Consider the following 19,768-nt stretch of genomic DNA (forward strand, 5'->3'; position numbering starts at 1 on the left):
GCATAATGCGACTCACCACAGTGCCTTTTTCACAGACCCTTTTGAACGTTTCTCCACAGAATCCAACAGCTCAAGTTAGTTCATGACGCTTCAAGGTCAACAATCGTCAAGAGAAAAACATGCAATATGTCTTACAATGTTGGATTCCTTACAAACAGGACAAGGAGATAACCATGTAGACAAAACCAGAGCATTTGAAAACATCTGTATTCTACAAACACACCAGTGAATGCTATAAATAAGGTACTATGACATAAAACAAAATGAAAACTAGATGTGAGACTGTTCTCTTCAGTGTACAGACTTCATGGCAGTTGCTGCACACTATCTAGCTACTTAGATCTTTAACTCTCTGTTCTGTTAATACCAAATGAGGCCCAAGTGTGTCAACCTGTTTCCCACAGAAACCAAAAAGTCTACATGCATCTCTTTTCTCCTGTGCCCTTTCACCTTACCTGCTCCCAATTCTCCACCAACGTCCTCCTCTTTCTCTAATTATTCTCCTCTTCATTTTGCTTGGCCTTGCCCCCAAGCATGCAAGACAGAGAGTCCTAGAGGTCCAAGATTCTAGAGTGGCTGTTTGCAAGGCGGAGGAGATTACAGTAACTGCCACACTGTATATACTTCTGTGCAAAGAAAAAGGGACAGTGTTCAGAATGTCTCTCACATATAACAAGAGCTGGAGATGGCAGGATACCTGTGTGGCCCAAGGAACTAGAGCTAGCAAATTATGGGCCAAACAATTGCAACCAAAGGCTGGAAGAGGAAAGGTCTGCAACCAGCTCTGTCTCCTAGCTCTCTGGTATTTGCTGCCAACGGGCAGAGTCTATTTCGTGAAGCATCAAGCACTGAAAAGAAGACTCCTGCTGCTGGAAGTTGACAGGAAGTAACGTCCAATGCAAGATCAAGGCTTGTCCTCGAAGCAATGCCCATAATGGAAGAAAAAAAAAAAAGAGAAAGCGGAAGAGAAATGTTAAGTCGCAAGTCCAACCTGGCCCCCAGCCTAGCCCAGCCCAAGGAAGGTAGGAGTCAAGGAGAAGAAACTAAAAGAGAAGAGCCTTGGACCACAACATTCTCCACAAGGTACACTCAAGAAACTTCACCTTACTTTTGAACCAAGTTACAAAGAGAGCTTCTTAATCCCTACTTTGGCTCCTTAAAAGCTGCTATCAGTTCACTCATTAGACACATCTGATTTCAGAACAACTGTAATAGTTCAAACTAGATGGCTCTTTCCTTCCTAAGGATTATTAATTAAAGAAGATCTATATAGCTCTAAGTATATGATACATAAAATAGAATACTCTGTAGAATATAAGTAACTCTTAGTTCAGTGTATTAATGAACGTCTGTAAGAAATGTGGCAATGATTTCCCTAATGGAAGAGCCTGGGGGAGGTAAATCTGTCTTCTAGGATTTCCTCCTCCCCAAAGCTCAGAAACTCAGGTGTTGTTTTAGCTCTCCTACACTCTCTTCACCCAAGCCCGCCTTCCTGTTGGGGATCGGACCTCCCTATTGGCTCTCTCATACCTTTCAACTGCCTGCTTTGTGACATCACTCTCCTCCCAAACCTACTACCACTTGGTAGAGCCTTGGGGTTTCCGTGGAGCTGTTTGGACCAGTAACCAGTGACCTCTGTACTGGACACGTGCGCCGTTCAGCTGCAGCCACTCAGACATCCTCTAGTGTTGTCTCCTCATCCCTTGTACCTGCAGTGGATGCTTCCTCTTCTCTGACCATGTCAGGTAAGAAAAGAAACTTTGGAAAGTTTTGCGTTCGATTTCTTTTGCCCCTAAATTGAGTAGGAGATTCAAAATAGCATGGAATAATGAGGGAAAGTATTGAACTACAAGTCTGGAGACCTAATTTCACTTTTGACTTTGACGTTTACTATCTGTGTGACTTTGGACAAATCACTGGCTGTCTCACAAAGCCTGTTGCTTTCCTTAACTGTTACGTTAGGATACCACATTGGGTTGATCACTCTGATCCCCTTCTTTTCCAGTATTGAGCCTTAAAGGGTACCCATGTAGAAAACGAAATCAGACACTTCTCAAGAGTGTTTCAACAGAAACATAGAAAAGCCAGGGGACATAGAAAACTAGCAATATATACCAAGATGTTTCATCTCTAATGGTCTCCCTCCACTAGGATTTCGACTAGTTGAAAAGAGAGAATAGGGAGAGAGGATGGAGAGTACTGGGCTCTACAGGGAGGCACAGAGTCGAGCGTAAGGAAGTTTAGGATGGTTTTCATTAGCACAGGCCAACAGGCACCAAGAGATGGGAGAAAATGTAAGAATGAAGAGGGAAAGCATAGAGGAGCTCTCAAGAAAAACGGAGTTTGCAATGGAATGCTGATGGGAACCAAAGATTTTCAATTAAAGCAGAAACAGCACAGAGGGAAACCTGCTCAGAGCAGGGCAAAACCAAGTTGATGGTAGCAAACCCTTACATTAACAGACTTAAGAAGGAAAGTAAGGCCAGAACAGGGGATCACCGGGAAAGGCAGCTTATCAGAAAAGTCATACTCCGTTTTCTTTCTTTTATTGCCTCTCTGAATACAGTTGGCCACTTGACAGTTTTGAATATAAACATTTTAGAAATACGTTTTAGAAATGATGGCTCCTATAAACAAGCAACCACAGTGGTTATCTAGGGGGCTGCTTTTCAGTGTTTTATTCTTTCTAATTTTTAAACTAGGTAGACATTTCACCAATTCAACATTTTAAGTGATATCTTCTAAATTGAATCAGAAGGACTATTTTCCTTGGTGTGATATGTAGGTTCTAAGGCAAGGCTGCTTTTCATTTTTACAGTTATTTCCTTCCTAACACAGAGAGCACATTGATCAACAGCCATCGTTCGCTTGTAGAGCTTAGCTACCGAAGAAGAAGAAGAAAAAGTCAAGCCCCACATCTCTAATTCCCCCCCCCACTTAGGGAATTCCCTGGCGGTCCAGTGCTTAGGACTCGGTGCTTTCACGGCCAGGGCCACGCGGCGCGGCCAAAGAAACAAAACAAACATCCACGTTTATCGAAAACCATATTGTGGAGTCCTGTGGATTTTCTTACATTTGAAAATCTTTTTTAATTGGATTCTAGGCATGATGGTTTTTTGAGGTTTTGGGATGCCATCTTCTTGGATGCTGAAGATGATTCTAATCTAAGTTCTAGGATAAATCCAAAAACCTTCCTGATACATTTTAAGCTTCCTTTCTGCTTATTATATAAGCTATATTCATTGAAATATATATTTCTCCTAGGCTTAATACCTCTTACTTGCTGGGTAAAAATATGAAGGAGCACAATAATGAAACTCTTTTACACTTATTATTTTGCTGTCTGCTTCGTACCGGTTTTCATTGAAATACTTGTCTATATGTGTTGTGGCTACCTATACATGCACATTTATTGCATTCTGTTGCTTGTTATGCATTTTTTACTGACATACCTTCTCTGTCTGTATGCATTGGCTAGGAATTCATTCACCTCTATCACCTCCATCGTGTCTTCTGGTTAATAGTATTCACTAAAATAGAGTGGGCAAAATTCACTTTCATAATATTGCATGGATGGTACAGAATGCCATTTGTTAGTAAATTCATTAGGCTTCGATACTTGCCACATACCCCAGTTTTCATTAATATCTATGGATTTCTTTTTCGTTAACGTAATATGCTTGTCATGATTTTTCTTTGTCTTTCTAGAACTTATTGTATCTTCCTCCATATAAATCATACGCAATAGATCAGCTTATTCATCTATTAATTATTACTGCTATTATTATTGGTGGTGGTGTTATAACCACTTTATAGGTGAGGAATCTGAAGTAATCAGATAACTTTTCCCTTTCCAAAAGCACTTAAGAAATCCACTTTCGGGTAATCATTTTGAGGTAGGATGAGAAACCGGGCTTGAAGAGGGCAAAAATGACTCTTTCAATTCACCAGTTGGACTGAGCTGTACGTCACCTCTAGGTAATAGCGTGGGAACTGCACAAGCAAAGGGAGACACTGAAGACGACAATGGTAATAGCCGTACTGTTTTCTAATGGACAAAAAAAATGCCTATATTATAAGTTCTATTTCTCCTGCTTTCTGGCAGTATCATGCTCAGAGTGGAGTCCTGGCAAGGAAGTCAGGATACTTAGGTTCTGAAACCTGGTAATGATACTAACATAATGAGAGAACTTGAACAAGTCAACCCGACCTCTCTGAGCCTCAGTTTCCTTACTCACGAAATGAGACTGAGAACATCGAAGTTCTCTAAGGGCCTCCTAGTTCTAAAATGCTTCCAGTCTAGGAAATAGCATAGAAGTCAATACGAGTGCAGGCTGAAGGGAAAGACAGGGCAGGGAGAAGGTTGCTTCCAGCCTAGAGAACAATCTCTGAACCACACCACTTGGCTCTTCTGCCCGTCTGTGCCCAAGATGGGAGCACAGGCAGTTAATAGAGAAGAGTGGAAAACTGCTCAGTCCTTACAGCCATCATTAACTGTCTGATTTTGGGTTTCTCAGGAAGTAGTGATAGTAGAGGTGTCCTGATAGCAAGAACCTTCAGATGATGCCGTTCCTCAAACGTAGTGAGAATTTCTCAACCTCCCTGAGTTTTTCATGACCCTCTTGTTCTTACAGAAAATTTCCAACATCCATCTCTACTTGGAACTCTAAATTCTCTGCAGCATTCTCCTCCTGTGGTGAGCAATGCAACTTCCCTAACACGAAGTGTCTGCAACTTCTCCAGAGTCTCTGCCCCTGCCGTCAGTTCGGCATCGGCTACTGGTACCCCTTTCCAGACACTCATGGGTAGTGCCTACCTTTACCAACATTCTAGCACGACTATGTTATCTGGAGTTACTGACCACAGCCAGATCTCCACTTCAGCTGCTTCCTATCCAGGTGTTCTTGAGTGGGACATCACAGCAAGCACTGAAAAGAATTCTTCTTCACTCGGAGACTTTACTCTGGCACTCACTGACCGCCACACAGCTGCCTCCTCCATGTTTCTGGCAGCCCAGTATGATAAAACTTCAGACGCCAAGAACATGGTCCCTCTACATCCATCGCTTTCTGCCAGCCTTGCTCAGGGAACACCATCTCAGATTCCAAATCAGGGGCAGAGCCGCCTGCCACTTCCCTGCCAGGAAGGAAGCCAGGTATATTACTATAACCAAGGCACACTGGGGTCTTTACTGTATGGAGAACTTGGCTCCTGCCCGCAATCCTACGGCTCGGCGTCATACACAGGAAGTCGGGCCTCTGGGCAACCAGAAATGGGAATGGGACTGAAGGAGATTCAGCCCACAAATATCCGACCACCAGCTTCCACCTCTGCAGTCTGCCACCCTGTGTCTGCTCAACGCATCACAGAAACAAGTTTTCAAGGTGAGTATAACAAACGCCAGAGAAAGTTGAAGAATGAGGTCGGCACTCAAAAATGGGGTCAAATCGACAGCTGGGAAGGGGTGTAGAGGCAGGTAGAATTTAGATCCTGAGCCTTTAATAACCACTACCTTCGCTCAGTGCCCTCTGTTTTTAGACTCTCTATGAGAACACCTAGGGCTTCCCTGGTGGCGCCGTGGTTAAGAATCCGCCTGCCAATGCAATGCGGGGGACACGGGTTCGAGCCCTGGTCTGCGAAGATCCCACATGCCGTGCAGCAACTAAGCGCATGTGCCACAACGACGGAGCCTGCATTCTAGAGCCCGTGAGCCTCAACTACCGAAGCCCACGTGCCTACAGCCCATGCTCCGCAACAAAGAGAAGCCACCGCGATGAGAAGCCCGCACACCGCAACCAAGAGTAGCCCCCGCTAGCCGCCAACTAGAGAAAGCCCGTGCACAGCAATGAGAGACCCAGTGCAGCCAAAAAAATAAATACGTAGAATAAATAAGTTCAAACAGTAAATAAATACATAAACATAAATTACAAAAAAAAGAACACCTAATGCAGGTGGGAAGGTGGGAGGGCCACTGTAGAGGTCATCTATGCTACATGTACAAGAACCCCGAGAGCACACCAATCGGTACCACACTTTTCACTGCTGTAGCCGATCGTTCCCCCTGTACTGCCACACTGTAGCACTCCCTTCCCTCATCTACTGCTATAGTCTCTTCGGAAGGTGTTTCAGAACTCTTGTTATGAGAGTGCCAGTTGAACTGTCCTCACTTCCTTCATTTATACCAGGATTGAAGACCTTGTGGTCCGAGATCCTGTCCAGAGAGCAAGCAGGCTAAGACTCTGTCTTTGTTGATGTATTTCATCAGCAAGGGCTCTACCCCCTCTCCTAGTTCATGGTGTGACGTGTTCTTGGCCTCTCGGGAAAGTGGGGAGAATGGAAAGGACCCTATATGAGAATGCTAGGCTTTGTAAAACATTTCAGGTTTTTAAAAATAAGACTCATTTTGTATTGGACTTATAACAGTCCTATGAAATACAAAGCGAGCCGAGAATCAGCGACAGGAAAGGCTCACCAGTAAGAATTACAACAGTCACCGCTTACCTCGTAGCATAGGGCACTGTCCGTGATCCTTAAGAAGAGTTAGTAGAAATGCCTTGCCCATCTTGCCCCTGAACCCCTTGAAAGGTACACGACTGCTGTGTTGGTGTTTAGGGGGAGCATCTCACTTACCAGGGACTGACTTCTCCCTTGATCCCTTTGTAGGGATGGAGACCTCCCCCCTGGTGATGAAAAATTCCCTGGGATTGCAACCTCCAAGCCAGACGTTTTGTGTGACACAAAGTCAAGAACTCCCCAAGTCCTGCAGTAGCAGAAACAGCCACATACTTGAGAGTAACCCACCATCTGAACTTGGGGACATTTCAGTGACAGCTCCAGTCCAGAGTGCCAGGCGTCTCCTGGCCCTGCCTCCAGCTCCAAGCCAGGGACAAATAGAGAGTAAGCACGTGGATGATATCAAAACCAAGCTTTCAAAGCCTCTGGATGCCTACCAGATCCCAACAGAGAACCAAGATCCTCCACTACTCCCTTTAGGAATCCCTGATATTCACCAGCCGCTGGCCTGCACCGATCCCCTCAGCCAAGAGGAGCAGCCTGGTTCTGAAAATGCTGATCTGGGAGAGAACAGCCGGAGTCGTCAGGACCTAGGGACACTTGAAAATGGGATTGAACCTAGCAGTGGTCTTGCAGACATTACTACACTGGCGGAGGATATTCACCTTCCCCAGCTCTTTAATCCTTTGAAAGATCTTGATCAATCCCAAGGTCCCAACGTGATCAAAGCTAAAGACACCAGAGCCATTAAGGTGAATCAGGTGCAGGAAAAGCCAAGTGTCATAAAGGTTCCCTCTGATCAACCCAGGAAGAACAAACAGAAAGCCTCTGAGCCTATCAGTGGCGCTCCCAAGGCCAAAATCCAGCCAAAGAATCCAGAGTGCCTGTTAGGGGGAGAAGTGGTTATATGCCACGCTGCAGTCAGTGACAGGGCTCCTGTGAACACGGCCAAGCACTCTCAAGGCAAACCTCAGAAAGCTGCATCCAGAAAGATCAGCAAAACTAAGAGCCACGGGCAGGAAAAGACCAAAAGGACCAGAGGGAGAAACAAGGCTGAGGAGAACAAGCAGTCAGGGAACAAAGTCAAGGCAGAAGAGAAGCCAGCAATCCCCCACACGAAGCGAAAGGAACACCAAACTGAGCTTCTCCAACAGAGCTTTCAAAAGCCTCGAACCTCCCTTGGCGTGCGCATGCTGGAGTCTGTGAAGGTTCTTCATGCGCTGGGGAAGAAGAATGAGACGAAAACTGGGCGCTCTTCCTGTCGGCTCTTGGGAAAGTCAAGCAACCCCAAAGACCCCCAGCCACCCCCAGCTATCCAGCCATGGCGGCATACCCCACGTGAGGGGAAGGGTCCTGAGAAAACGCAAGTCCAAGCCCAGAAACCAGACAGCAGTGCTGAAACAGAGTGTCCGTCTCCAGCCCAGTATGAGCGGCCTCCTCCTGGGAAGGTCAAGTTGATACCTCTGCCTTTTTCTGCCTGGGACAAGCCTCAAGCTCGACCCGCTCCTCGGAGGCCACAGTCTCTGGCCTCACATCGGCCTGCTGGGGCTTACCGTGCCCAGCCTGGTTCTACTGACTCAGCTCAACCTGCTGCAGCCAATTCATCCCAGCCAGCTCCTGCCTCTTTGCCAGGCCCCGCCAAACCAGCTCAGCCAACTGTGACCAACCCAACCCAACCGGCTTGGCCCAACCATACCCAGCCTCGTGTCCCTCAGTCTGCTGCTCCTAGGCCTGCACCCTCCAAAACTTCATCTGGCGCTCCTCTCCAGCGGGAGCCTGTTCCCCCTGCTGTGAATAAGCGCCAGTCCCCACCCAAGCTCCAAACCCACTTTCTACTCCAAGACTTCAGCAAGCAACGAGTTCCATGGAGGGAACCCAACGTGCCTGAGCCAGTCATGTCAAAGCCCATCGAACAAGAGCAGAGGCCAGAGCGAGAGGCCATGAAGAGGCGGGCTCAACAACAACGGGAGAATGCTGCCAGATACACCTCTTCGGGCAAGCTGCAATTTTTCACCGAGAGGGAAAACGAAATGGAAATTGCCGACTACTACGGATACGTCAAGTGAGAGCTGCTAGGATTCTTGGTGCCACCTTGGCTACCAGCTGTTCTTCCATACACAGGTAAGACAGGTATAGAACTGAATAAGTAAATGGAATACAATTAATAGACGAGTAACAAACCTTTCGAATTTTCAGATGCTGCTAACTGGGGCGTGAGAAAGGAAGGACTGAAAGTTGGATGGGAGAATGAAGGAAAGGGGTAAAAACTGAGCAAAGAGGAAGGAACTTGGCCCAGGGCTAGGAAGGCCAAAAGAGACGTATGGATTTAGGAAAGGAAGCAGGAGCGAGGATGAAATGGCAGAAGTAAAAAGCAGGGTCAGAGGTCTGGGTTGAAAGAACACAATTGGAGTAGAGTTGAAGGTGACAGAAGATGAGTCTAGGTTTACTAGGAGAAATAGAAAAAGTCTCTCGGGGACGCTGGCCTTAAGTCTCACAACCACCAGATAGGTATTTCAGAAAACAAGAGGTTCAGGACACATCTCTGAAAGGTCTGAGTTGCCTTATTCAGGTGTGACTGTAGTGGGGGAATAGGGAAATCTACCAGAGAAGTGGCTAGGGCTCAGAGTTATCCTAGGGGCAGCTGACGACAGGGGCAGAGCCAAGGGAACTGCTGGATCAGGAGGCCCACGAACAAAGCAGGGGCATAGCCGCCTGTCACTTCCCTGCCAGGAAGGAAGCCAGGTATATTACTGTAACCAAGGCACACTGGGGTCTTTACTGTATGGAGAACTTGGCTCCTGCCCGCAATCCTACGGCTCGGCGTCACACACAGGAAGTAGGGCCTCTGGGCAACCAGAAATGGGAATGGGACTGAAGGAGATTCAGCCCACAAATATCCGACCACCAGCTTCCACCTCTGCAGTCTGCCACCCTGTGTCTGCTCAACGCATCACAGAAACAAGTTTTCAAGGTGAGTATACAGACGGCAGAGAAAAGTTGAACAATGAGGTCAGCATTCAAAAATGGGGTCAAATCGACAGCTGGGAAGGGGTGTAGAGACAGGTAGAATTTAGATCCTGAGCCTTTAATAACCACTACCTTCTCTCAGTGCTCTCTGTTTTTAGACTCTATATGAGAACACCTAGGGCTTCCCTGGTGGCGCCTGCCAATGCAGGGGACACGGGTTCGAGCCCTGGTCTGCGAAGATCCCACATGCCGTGCAGCAACTAAGCGCATGTGCCACGACGACGGAGCCTGCATTCTAGAGCCCGTGAGCCTCAACTACCGAAGCCCACGTGCCTACAGCCCATGCTCCGCAACAAGAGAAGCCACCGCGATGAGATGCCCGCACACCGCAACCGAGAGTAGCCCCCGCTAGCCGCCAACTAGAGAAAGCCCGTGCACAGCAATGAGAGACCCAGTGCAGCCAAAAACATAAATACGTAGAATAAATAAGTTCAAACAGTAAATAAATACATAAACATAAATTACAAAAAAAAAGAACACCTAATGCAGGTGGGAAGGTGGGAGGGCCACCGTAGAGGTCATCTATGCTACATGTACAAGAACCCCGAGAGCACACCAATCGGTACCACACTTTTCACTGCTGTAGCCGATCGTTCCCCCTGTACTGCCACACTGTAGCACTCCCTTCCCTCATCTACTGCTATAGTCTCTTCGGAAGGTGTTTCCGAACTCTTGTTATGAGAGTGCCAGTTGAACTGTCCTCACTTCCTTCATTTATACCAGGATTGAAGACCTTGTGGTCCGAGATCCTGTCCAGAGAGCAAGCAGGCTAAGGCTCTGTCTTTGTTGATGTATTTCATCAGAAAGGGCTCTACCCCCTCTCCTAGTTCATGGTGTGACGTGTTCTTGGCCTCTCGGGAAAGTGGGGAGAATGGAAAGGACCCTATATGAGAATGCTAGGCTCTGTAAAACATTTCAGGTTTTTAAAAATAAGACTCATTTTGTATTGGACTGACAACAGTCCTATGAAATACAAAGAAGGCCGAGAATCAGTGACAGGAAAGGATCACCAGTAAGAACTACAGCAGTCACCGCTTACCTCGTAGCATAGGGCACTGTCCGTGATCCTTAAGAAGAGTTAGTAGAAATGCCTTGCCCATCTTGCCCCTGAACCCCTTGAAAGGTACACGACTGCTGTGTTGGTGTTTAGGGGGAGCATCTCACTTACCAGGGACTGACTTCTCCCTTGATTCCTCTGTAGTGATGGAGACTTCCCCGCTGATGAAAAATTCCCTGGGATTGCAACCTCCAAGCCAGACAGCTTTCCTATGGAATGACAGAGAACTTGTCAAGGTGAAACACCAGTCTGCGGGAGAAAGGGAGGAAGAGAATGATGGAAATCGTTTCTGGGAAACTATTTTTACATTATGTGTTGTTTGTTCCCGGTAAATAAACTGAAATCTTCTTAACAGTACAACAAAATCTAAACCACTAAAGCCAACAATACAGGAGTATAACGTTCGAAAAAAATTTCTTTGGCTGCGCAGCATGTGGGATCTTAGCTCCCCAACCAGGGATTGAACCCACGCCTGCTGCGTTGGAAGCGCAGAGTCTTCACCACGGGACCACCGGGGAAGTCCCAGGACTATCACTTTTAAAGGAGAAGGTACAAACCCCTCGGTTCTATGAACTGGAGATTTTTAGTAAGAAGTCAATATATTTGTTGTTAGGCACATTTTATGTTAGGCTGTCTCCCTGCACAGGATGCAGGCGCCTTGAGAATGGAAGTCATATCCCTCTATAGTACGTCCCTCTTCTTTCTGCTTTGCAGTTTGCTGCTCCACTTGTTCAACCCCACCTAGTAATAACCTATACTTCCCTTGTTCCTGTTTTCCCATCTGGAAAACAGACAAAAGGCAACCAAACAACGCAAAGGTCTCAACAAATAAGGGATATCCAAAACCAGAGATGGCCAGAACTTCTGTACCCCTGATGAAATAGTCCTCATACAAAACCTGATAATCAAATTCCTTAATGCTAGGAATCACAGTGAAAAATAGTATCTGAACTGACTTCTGTCAGATGAGTGAGAACTAAGGTTAATTCAGTGTATCTGAAGCATAGAAAGTGAGGGCAAAAGTGGCACAAGATGGGGCTAGAGAAGCAGAGAGGATTCTAGACCACGCAGAGTCTTAAAGGCCAACAGTGTGTTTTCTATTCTCAAAACAATGCTTGTGAGCGATGTTTATGAGCAACGTTCCAACTTGCTTTGAAGGTTTCTTGTGTGAAGAGTGGATTGGAAGGAAACAAGATATATGGACACCAGTTAGGACCTAATCGCAACAGACAGGCAAGTTCAGTATTAGGAAGTTGAGGAAGAGCTGGCTGACAGATTCCAAAGAAATTCAGGAGATGAACTGAAGCGGGCTTAATGGGGTAGGAGATGGAGGAAAGGAAGGTCTTAGGGAATTCAAGGGTTTACTGCACACATGAGCAAAGTCTCAAAATTAATCATTTGAACGTACAGAGGCGGATCTCCCAAATGACACCGGTTAGGAAGCAACGGTACGCCCTTTAGAATTCCTAGAGACAACACAAATCAACTGTTTCGATGGAAAATTCGGCGGGACTCTTGATTTCCATGGGAATACAGAGAAAAGAGACACTGATCTGGCTTGCAGGTATATTTAGGAAGTTGTTAGCCGGACATCACCTACTAGTATCATGTAAGTAGGCCGTCCGAAGTAGGAAGCTTAGGGGAAAAACCTGGAGGAAAACTTAAAAGCTTAAGCCACACCTCTACACTACACCACCTTTCACAATTTCTTCTCAGATAAGCATCATCCCCATCAGTGAAGAAACTCGTTCGTACCTCATAATAGGAAAAACAGGCCTAAAGATTCAATGTGTGTCTTGGGAGGTCCCATCTATGCGATATCTTCCTGGGACCAGAAAAGGCCCCAGGAAGATCCATCTCTGCACCCCTGAAAGCTTACCACCAAGGAAAATGACTAGGTCCATAGATTTCCTCCCTCAAACCAGCTTACCTCACACATAGATCATTAGCAACTCCGCCCTTACTCACATTATCACAGTCACAAGAGTGGTTAGGGAGAAAAGCACTAACCAGGGGAACTAAAACAGAGGCAATCCAGGCCAAGCTGGGCTGGTGGCAGATATCTTGCTCCTTACGCTCGGGTGCATAATGCGACTCACCACAGTGCCTTTTTCACAGACCCTTTTGAACGTTTCTCCACAGAATCCAACAGCTCAAGTTAGTTCATGACGCTTCAAGGTCAACAATCGTCAAGAGAAAAACATGCAATATGTCTTACAATGTTGGATTCCTTACAAACAGGACAAGGAGATAACCATGTAGACAAAACCAGAGCATTTGAAAACATCTGTATTCTACAAACACACCAGTGAATGCTATAAATAAGGTACTATGACATAAAACAAAATGAAAACTAGATGTGAGACTCTTCTCTTCAGTGTACAGACTTCATGGCAGTTGCTGCACACTATCTAGCTACTTAGATCTTTAACTCTCTGTTCTGTTAATACCAAATGAGGCCCAAGTGTGTCAACCTGTTTCCCACAGAAACCAAAAAGTCTACATGCATCTCTTTTCTCCTGTGCCCTTTCACCTTACCTGCTCCCAATTCTCCACCAACGTCCTCCTCTTTCTCTAATTATTCTCCTCTTCATTTTGCTTGGCCTTGCCCCCAAGCATGCAAGACAGAGAGTCCTAGAGGTCCAAGATTCTAGAGTGGCTGTTTGCAAGGCGGAGGAGATTACAGTAACTGCCACACTGTATATACTTCTGTGCAAAGAAAAAGGGACAGTGTTCAGAATGTCTCTCACATATAACAAGAGCTGGAGATGGCAGGATACCTGTGTGGCCCAAGGAACTAGAGCTAGCAAATTATGGGCCAAACAATTGCAACCAAAGGCTGGAAGAGGAAAGGTCTGCAACCAGCTCTGTCTCCTAGCTCTCTGGTATTTGCTGCCAACGGGCAGAGTCTATTTCGTGAAGCATCAAGCACTGAAAAGAAGACTCCTGCTGCTGGAAGTTGACAGGAAGTAACGTCCAATGCAAGATCAAGGCTTGTCCTCGAAGCAATGCCCATAATGGAAGAAAAAAAAAAAAGAGAAAGCGGAAGAGAAATGTTAAGTCGCAAGTCCAACCTGGCCCCCAGCCTAGCCCAGCCCAAGGAAGGTAGGAGTCAAGGAGAAGAAACTAAAAGAGAAGAGCCTTGGACCACAACATTCTCCACAAGGTACACTCAAGAAACTTCACCTTACTTTTGAACCAAGTTACAAAGAGAGCTTCTTAATCCCTACTTTGGCTCCTTAAAAGCTGCTATCAGTTCACTCATTAGACACATCTGATTTCAGAACAACTGTAATAGTTCAAACTAGATGGCTCTTTCCTTCCTAAGGATTATTAATTAAAGAAGATCTATATAGCTCTAAGTATATGATACATAAAATAGAATACTCTGTAGAATATAAGTAACTCTTAGTTCAGTGTATTAATGAACGTCTGTAAGAAATGTGGCAATGATTTCCCTAATGGAAGAGCCTGGGGGAGGTAAATCTGTCTTCTAGGATTTCCTCCTCCCCAAAGCTCAGAAACTCAGGTGTTGTTTTAGCTCTCCTACACTCTCTTCACCCAAGCCCGCCTTCCTGTTGGGGATCGGACCTCCCTATTGGCTCTCTCATACCTTTCAACTGCCTGCTTTGTGACATCACTCTCCTCCCAAACCTACTACCACTTGGTAGAGCCTTGGGGTTTCCGTGGAGCTGTTTGGACCAGTAACCAGTGACCTCTGTACTGGACACGTGCGCCGTTCAGCTGCAGCCACTCAGACATCCTCTAGTGTTGTCTCCTCATCCCTTGTACCTGCAGTGGATGCTTCCTCTTCTCTGACCATGTCAGGTAAGAAAAGAAACTTTGGAAAGTTTTGCGTTCGATTTCTTTTGCCCCTAAATTGAGTAGGAGATTCAAAATAGCATGGAATAATGAGGGAAAGTATTGAACTACAAGTCTGGAGACCTAATTTCACTTTTGACTTTGACGTTTACTATCTGTGTGACTTTGGACAAATCACTGGCTGTCTCACAAAGCCTGTTGCTTTCCTTAACTGTTACGTTAGGATACCACATTGGGTTGATCACTCTGATCCCCTTCTTTTCCAGTATTGAGCCTTAAAGGGTACCCATGTAGAAAACGAAATCAGACACTTCTCAAGAGTGTTTCAACAGAAACATAGAAAAGCCAGGGGACATAGAAAACTAGCAATATATACCAAGATGTTTCATCTCTAATGGTCTCCCTCCACTAGGATTTCGACTAGTTGAAAAGAGAGAATAGGGAGAGAGGATGGAGAGTACTGGGCTCTACAGGGAGGCACAGAGTCGAGCGTAAGGAAGTTTAGGATGGTTTTCATTAGCACAGGCCAACAGGCACCAAGAGATGGGAGAAAATGTAAGAATGAAGAGGGAAAGCATAGAGGAGCTCTCAAGAAAAACGGAGTTTGCAATGGAATGCTGATGGGAACCAAAGATTTTCAATTAAAGCAGAAACAGCACAGAGGGAAACCTGCTCAGAGCAGGGCAAAACCAAGTTGATGGTAGCAAACCCTTACATTAACAGACTTAAGAAGGAAAGTAAGGCCAGAACAGGGGATCACCGGGAAAGGCAGCTTATCAGAAAAGTCATACTCCGTTTTCTTTCTTTTATTGCCTCTCTGAATACAGTTGGCCACTTGACAGTTTTGAATATAAACATTTTAGAAATACGTTTTAGAAATGATGGCTCCTATAAACAAGCAACCACAGTGGTTATCTAGGGGGCTGCTTTTCAGTGTTTTATTCTTTCTAATTTTTAAACTAGGTAGACATTTCACCAATTCAACATTTTAAGTGATATCTTCTAAATTGAATCAGAAGGACTATTTTCCTTGGTGTGATATGTAGGTTCTAAGGCAAGGCTGCTTTTCATTTTTACAGTTATTTCCTTCCTAACACAGAGAGCACATTGATCAACAGCCATCGTTCGCTTGTAGAGCTTAGCTACCGAAGAAGAAGAAGAAAAAGTCAAGCCCCACATCTCTAATTCCCCCCCCCACTTAGGGAATTCCCTGGCGGTCCAGTGCTTAGGACTCGGTGCTTTCACGGCCAGGGCCACGCGGCGCGGCCAAAGAAACAAAACAAACAAACATCCACGTTTATCGAAAACCATATTGTGGAGTCCTGTGGATTTTCTTACATTTGAAAATCTTTTTTAATTGGATTCTAGGCATGATGGTTTTTTGAGGTTTTGGGATGCCATCTTCTTGGATGCTGAAGATGATTCTAATCTAAGTTCTAGGATAAATCCAAAAACCTTCCTGATACATTTTAAGCTTCCTTTCTGCTTATTATATAAGCTATATTCATTGAAATATATATTTCTCCTAGGCTTAATACCTCTTACTTGCTGGGTAAAAATATGAAGGAGCACAATAATGAAACTCTTTTACACTTATTATTTTGCTGTCTGCTTCGTACCGGTTTTCATTGAAATACTTGTCTATATGTGTTGTGGCTACCTATACATGCACATTTATTGCATTCTGTTGCTTGTTATGCATTTTTTACTGACATACCTTCTCTGTCTGTATGCATTGGCTAGGAATTCATTCACCTCTATCACCTCCATCGTGTCTTCTGGTTAATAGTATTCACTAAAATAGAGTGGGCAAAATTCACTTTCATAATATTGCATGGATGGTACAGAATGCCATTTGTTAGTAAATTCATTAGGCTTCGATACTTGCCACATACCCCAGTTTTCATTAATATCTATGGATTTCTTTTTCGTTAACGTAATATGCTTGTCATGATTTTTCTTTGTCTTTCTAGAACTTATTGTATCTTCCTCCATATAAATCATACGCAATAGATCAGCTTATTCATCTATTAATTATTACTGCTATTATTATTGGTGGTGGTGTTATAACCACTTTATAGGTGAGGAATCTGAAGTAATCAGATAACTTTTCCCTTTCCAAAAGCACTTAAGAAATCCACTTTCGGGTAATCATTTTGAGGTAGGATGAGAAACCGGGCTTGAAGAGGGCAAAAATGACTCTTTCAATTCACCAGTTGGACTGAGCTGTACGTCACCTCTAGGTAATAGCGTGGGAACTGCACAAGCAAAGGGAGACACTGAAGACGACAATGGTAATAGCCGTACTGTTTTCTAATGGACAAAAAAAATGCCTATATTATAAGTTCTATTTCTCCTGCTTTCTGGCAGTATCATGCTCAGAGTGGAGTCCTGGCAAGGAAGTCAGGATACTTAGGTTCTGAAACCTGGTAATGATACTAACATAATGAGAGAACTTGAACAAGTCAACCCGACCTCTCTGAGCCTCAGTTTCCTTACTCACGAAATGAGACTGAGAACATCGAAGTTCTCTAAGGGCCTCCTAGTTCTAAAATGCTTCCAGTCTAGGAAATAGCATAGAAGTCAATACGAGTGCAGGCTGAAGGGAAAGACAGGGCAGGGAGAAGGTTGCTTCCAGCCTAGAGAACAATCTCTGAACCACACCACTTGGCTCTTCTGCCCGTCTGTGCCCAAGATGGGAGCACAGGCAGTGAATAGAGAAGAGTGGAAAACTGCTCAGTCCTTACAGCCATCATTAACTGTCTGATTTTGGGTTTCTCAGGAAGTAGTGATAGTAGAGGTGTCCTGATAGCAAGAACCTTCAGATGATGCCGTTCCTCAAACGTAGTGAGAATTTCTCAACCTCCCTGAGTTTTTCATGACCCTCTTGTTCTTACAGAAAATTTCCAACATCCATCTCTACTTGGAACTCTAAATTCTCTGCAGCATTCTCCTCCTGTGGTGAGCAATGCAACTTCCCTAACACGAAGTGTCTGCAACTTCTCCAGAGTCTCTGCCCCTGCCGTCAGTTCGGCATCGGCTACTGGTACCCCTTTCCAGACACTCATGGGTAGTGCCTACCTTTACCAACATTCTAGCACGACTATGTTATCTGGAGTTACTGACCACAGCCAGATCTCCACTTCAGCTGCTTCCTATCCAGGTGTTCTTGAGTGGGACATCACAGCAAGCACTGAAAAGAATTCTTCTTCACTCGGAGACTTTACTCTGGCACTCACTGACCGCCACACAGCTGCCTCCTCCATGTTTCTGGCAGCCCAGTATGATAAAACTTCAGACGCCAAGAACATGGTCCCGCTACATCCATCGCTTTCTGCCAGCCTTGCTCAGGGAACACCATCTCAGATTCCAAATCAGGGGCAGAGCCGCCTGCCACTTCCCTGCCAGGAAGGAAGCCAGGTATATTACTATCACCAAGGCACACTGGGGTCTTTACTGTATGGAGAACTTGGCTCCTGCCCGCAATCCTACGGCTCGGCGTCATACACAGGAAGTCGGGCCTCTGGGCAACCAGAAATGGGAATGGGACTGAAGGAGATTCAGCCCACAAATATCCGACCACCAGCTTCCACCTCTGCAGTCTGCCACCCTGTGTCTGCTCAACGCATCACAGAAACAAGTTTTCAAGGTGAGTATAACAAACGCCAGAGAAAGTTGAAGAATGAGGTCGGCACTCAAAAATGGGGTCAAATCGACAGCTGGGAAGGGGTGTAGAGGCAGGTAGAATTTAGATCCTGAGCCTTTAATAACCACTACCTTCGCTCAGTGCCCTCTGTTTTTAGACTCTCTATGAGAACACCTAGGGCTTCCCTGGTGGCGCCGTGGTTAAGAATCCGCCTGCCAATGCAATGCGGGGGACACGGGTTCGAGCCCTGGTCTGCGAAGATCCCACATGCCGTGCAGCAACTAAGCGCATGTGCCACAACGACGGAGCCTGCATTCTAGAGCCCGTGAGCCTCAACTACCGAAGCCCACGTGCCTACAGCCCATGCTCCGCAACAAAGAGAAGCCACCGCGATGAGAAGCCCGCACACCGCAACCAAGAGTAGCCCCCGCTAGCCGCCAACTAGAGAAAGCCCGTGCACAGCAATGAGAGACCCAGTGCAGCCAAAAAAATAAATACGTAGAATAAATAAGTTCAAACAGTAAATAAATACATAAACATAAATTACAAAAAAAAGAACACCTAATGCAGGTGGGAAGGTGGGAGGGCCACTGTAGAGGTCATCTATGCTACATGTACAAGAACCCCGAGAGCACACCAATCGGTACCACACTTTTCACTGCTGTAGCCGATCGTTCCCCCTGTACTGCCACACTGTAGCACTCCCTTCCCTCATCTACTGCTATAGTCTCTTCGGAAGGTGTTTCAGAACTCTTGTTATGAGAGTGCCAGTTGAACTGTCCTCACTTCCTTCATTTATACCAGGATTGAAGACCTTGTGGTCCGAGATCCTGTCCAGAGAGCAAGCAGGCTAAGACTCTGTCTTTGTTGATGTATTTCATCAGCAAGGGCTCTACCCCCTCTCCTAGTTCATGGTGTGACGTGTTCTTGGCCTCTCGGGAAAGTGGGGAGAATGGAAAGGACCCTATATGAGAATGCTAGGCTTTGTAAAACATTTCAGGTTTTTAAAAATAAGACTCATTTTGTATTGGACTTATAACAGTCCTATGAAATACAAAGCGAGCCGAGAATCAGCGACAGGAAAGGCTCACCAGTAAGAATTACAACAGTCACCGCTTACCTCGTAGCATAGGGCACTGTCCATGATCCTTAAGAAGAGTTAGTAGAAATGCCTTGCCCATCTTGCCCCTGAACCCCTTGAAAGGTACACGACTGCTGTGTTGGTGTTTAGGGGGAGCATCTCACTTACCAGGGACTGACTTCTCCCTTGATCCCTTTGTAGGGATGGAGACCTCCCCCCTGGTGATGAAAAATTCCCTGGGATTGCAACCTCCAAGCCAGACGTTTTGTGTGACACAAAGTCAAGAACTCCCCAAGTCCTGCAGTAGCAGAAACAGCCACATACTTGAGAGTAACCCACCATCTGAACTTGGGGACATTTCAGTGACAGCTCCAGTCCAGAGTGCCAGGCGTCTCCTGGCCCTGCCTCCAGCTCCAAGCCAGGGACAAATAGAGAGTAAGCACGTGGATGATATCAAAACCAAGCTTTCAAAGCCTCTGGATGCCTACCAGATCCCAACAGAGAACCAAGATCCTCCACTACTCCCTTTAGGAATCCCTGATATTCACCAGCCGCTGGCCTGCACCGATCCCCTCAGCCAAGAGGAGCAGCCTGGTTCTGAAAATGCTGATCTGGGAGAGAA

The 19,768-nt window shown here is 45.7% G+C and overlaps 1 protein-coding gene across 1 annotated transcript in view; it reads right to left on the reverse strand.

Moving 5' to 3' along the window:
* The window catches only part of LOC309621943 (uncharacterized protein), a 59,227-nt gene extending 39,959 nt beyond the window's left edge, over window positions 1–19,268 (reverse strand). The window contains exons 1-2 of the mRNA XM_082409214.1: window positions 19,186–19,268; window positions 10,709–10,846 (exon numbers count right to left, since the gene is read on the reverse strand). Of these exons, the coding sequence (XP_082265340.1) occupies window positions 10,709–10,846; window positions 19,186–19,246 (199 nt within the window). The 5' untranslated portion in view covers window positions 19,247–19,268. The remainder of the gene's footprint in view (window positions 1–10,708; window positions 10,847–19,185) is intronic.
* Window positions 19,269–19,768: the final 500 nt, after the last annotated feature.

Source organism: Balaenoptera borealis (assembly GCF_965194805.1).
Source record: "Balaenoptera borealis genome assembly, contig: HAP1_SCAFFOLD_1245, whole genome shotgun sequence".
Classification (NCBI taxonomy): domain Eukaryota; kingdom Metazoa; phylum Chordata; class Mammalia; order Artiodactyla; family Balaenopteridae; genus Balaenoptera; species Balaenoptera borealis.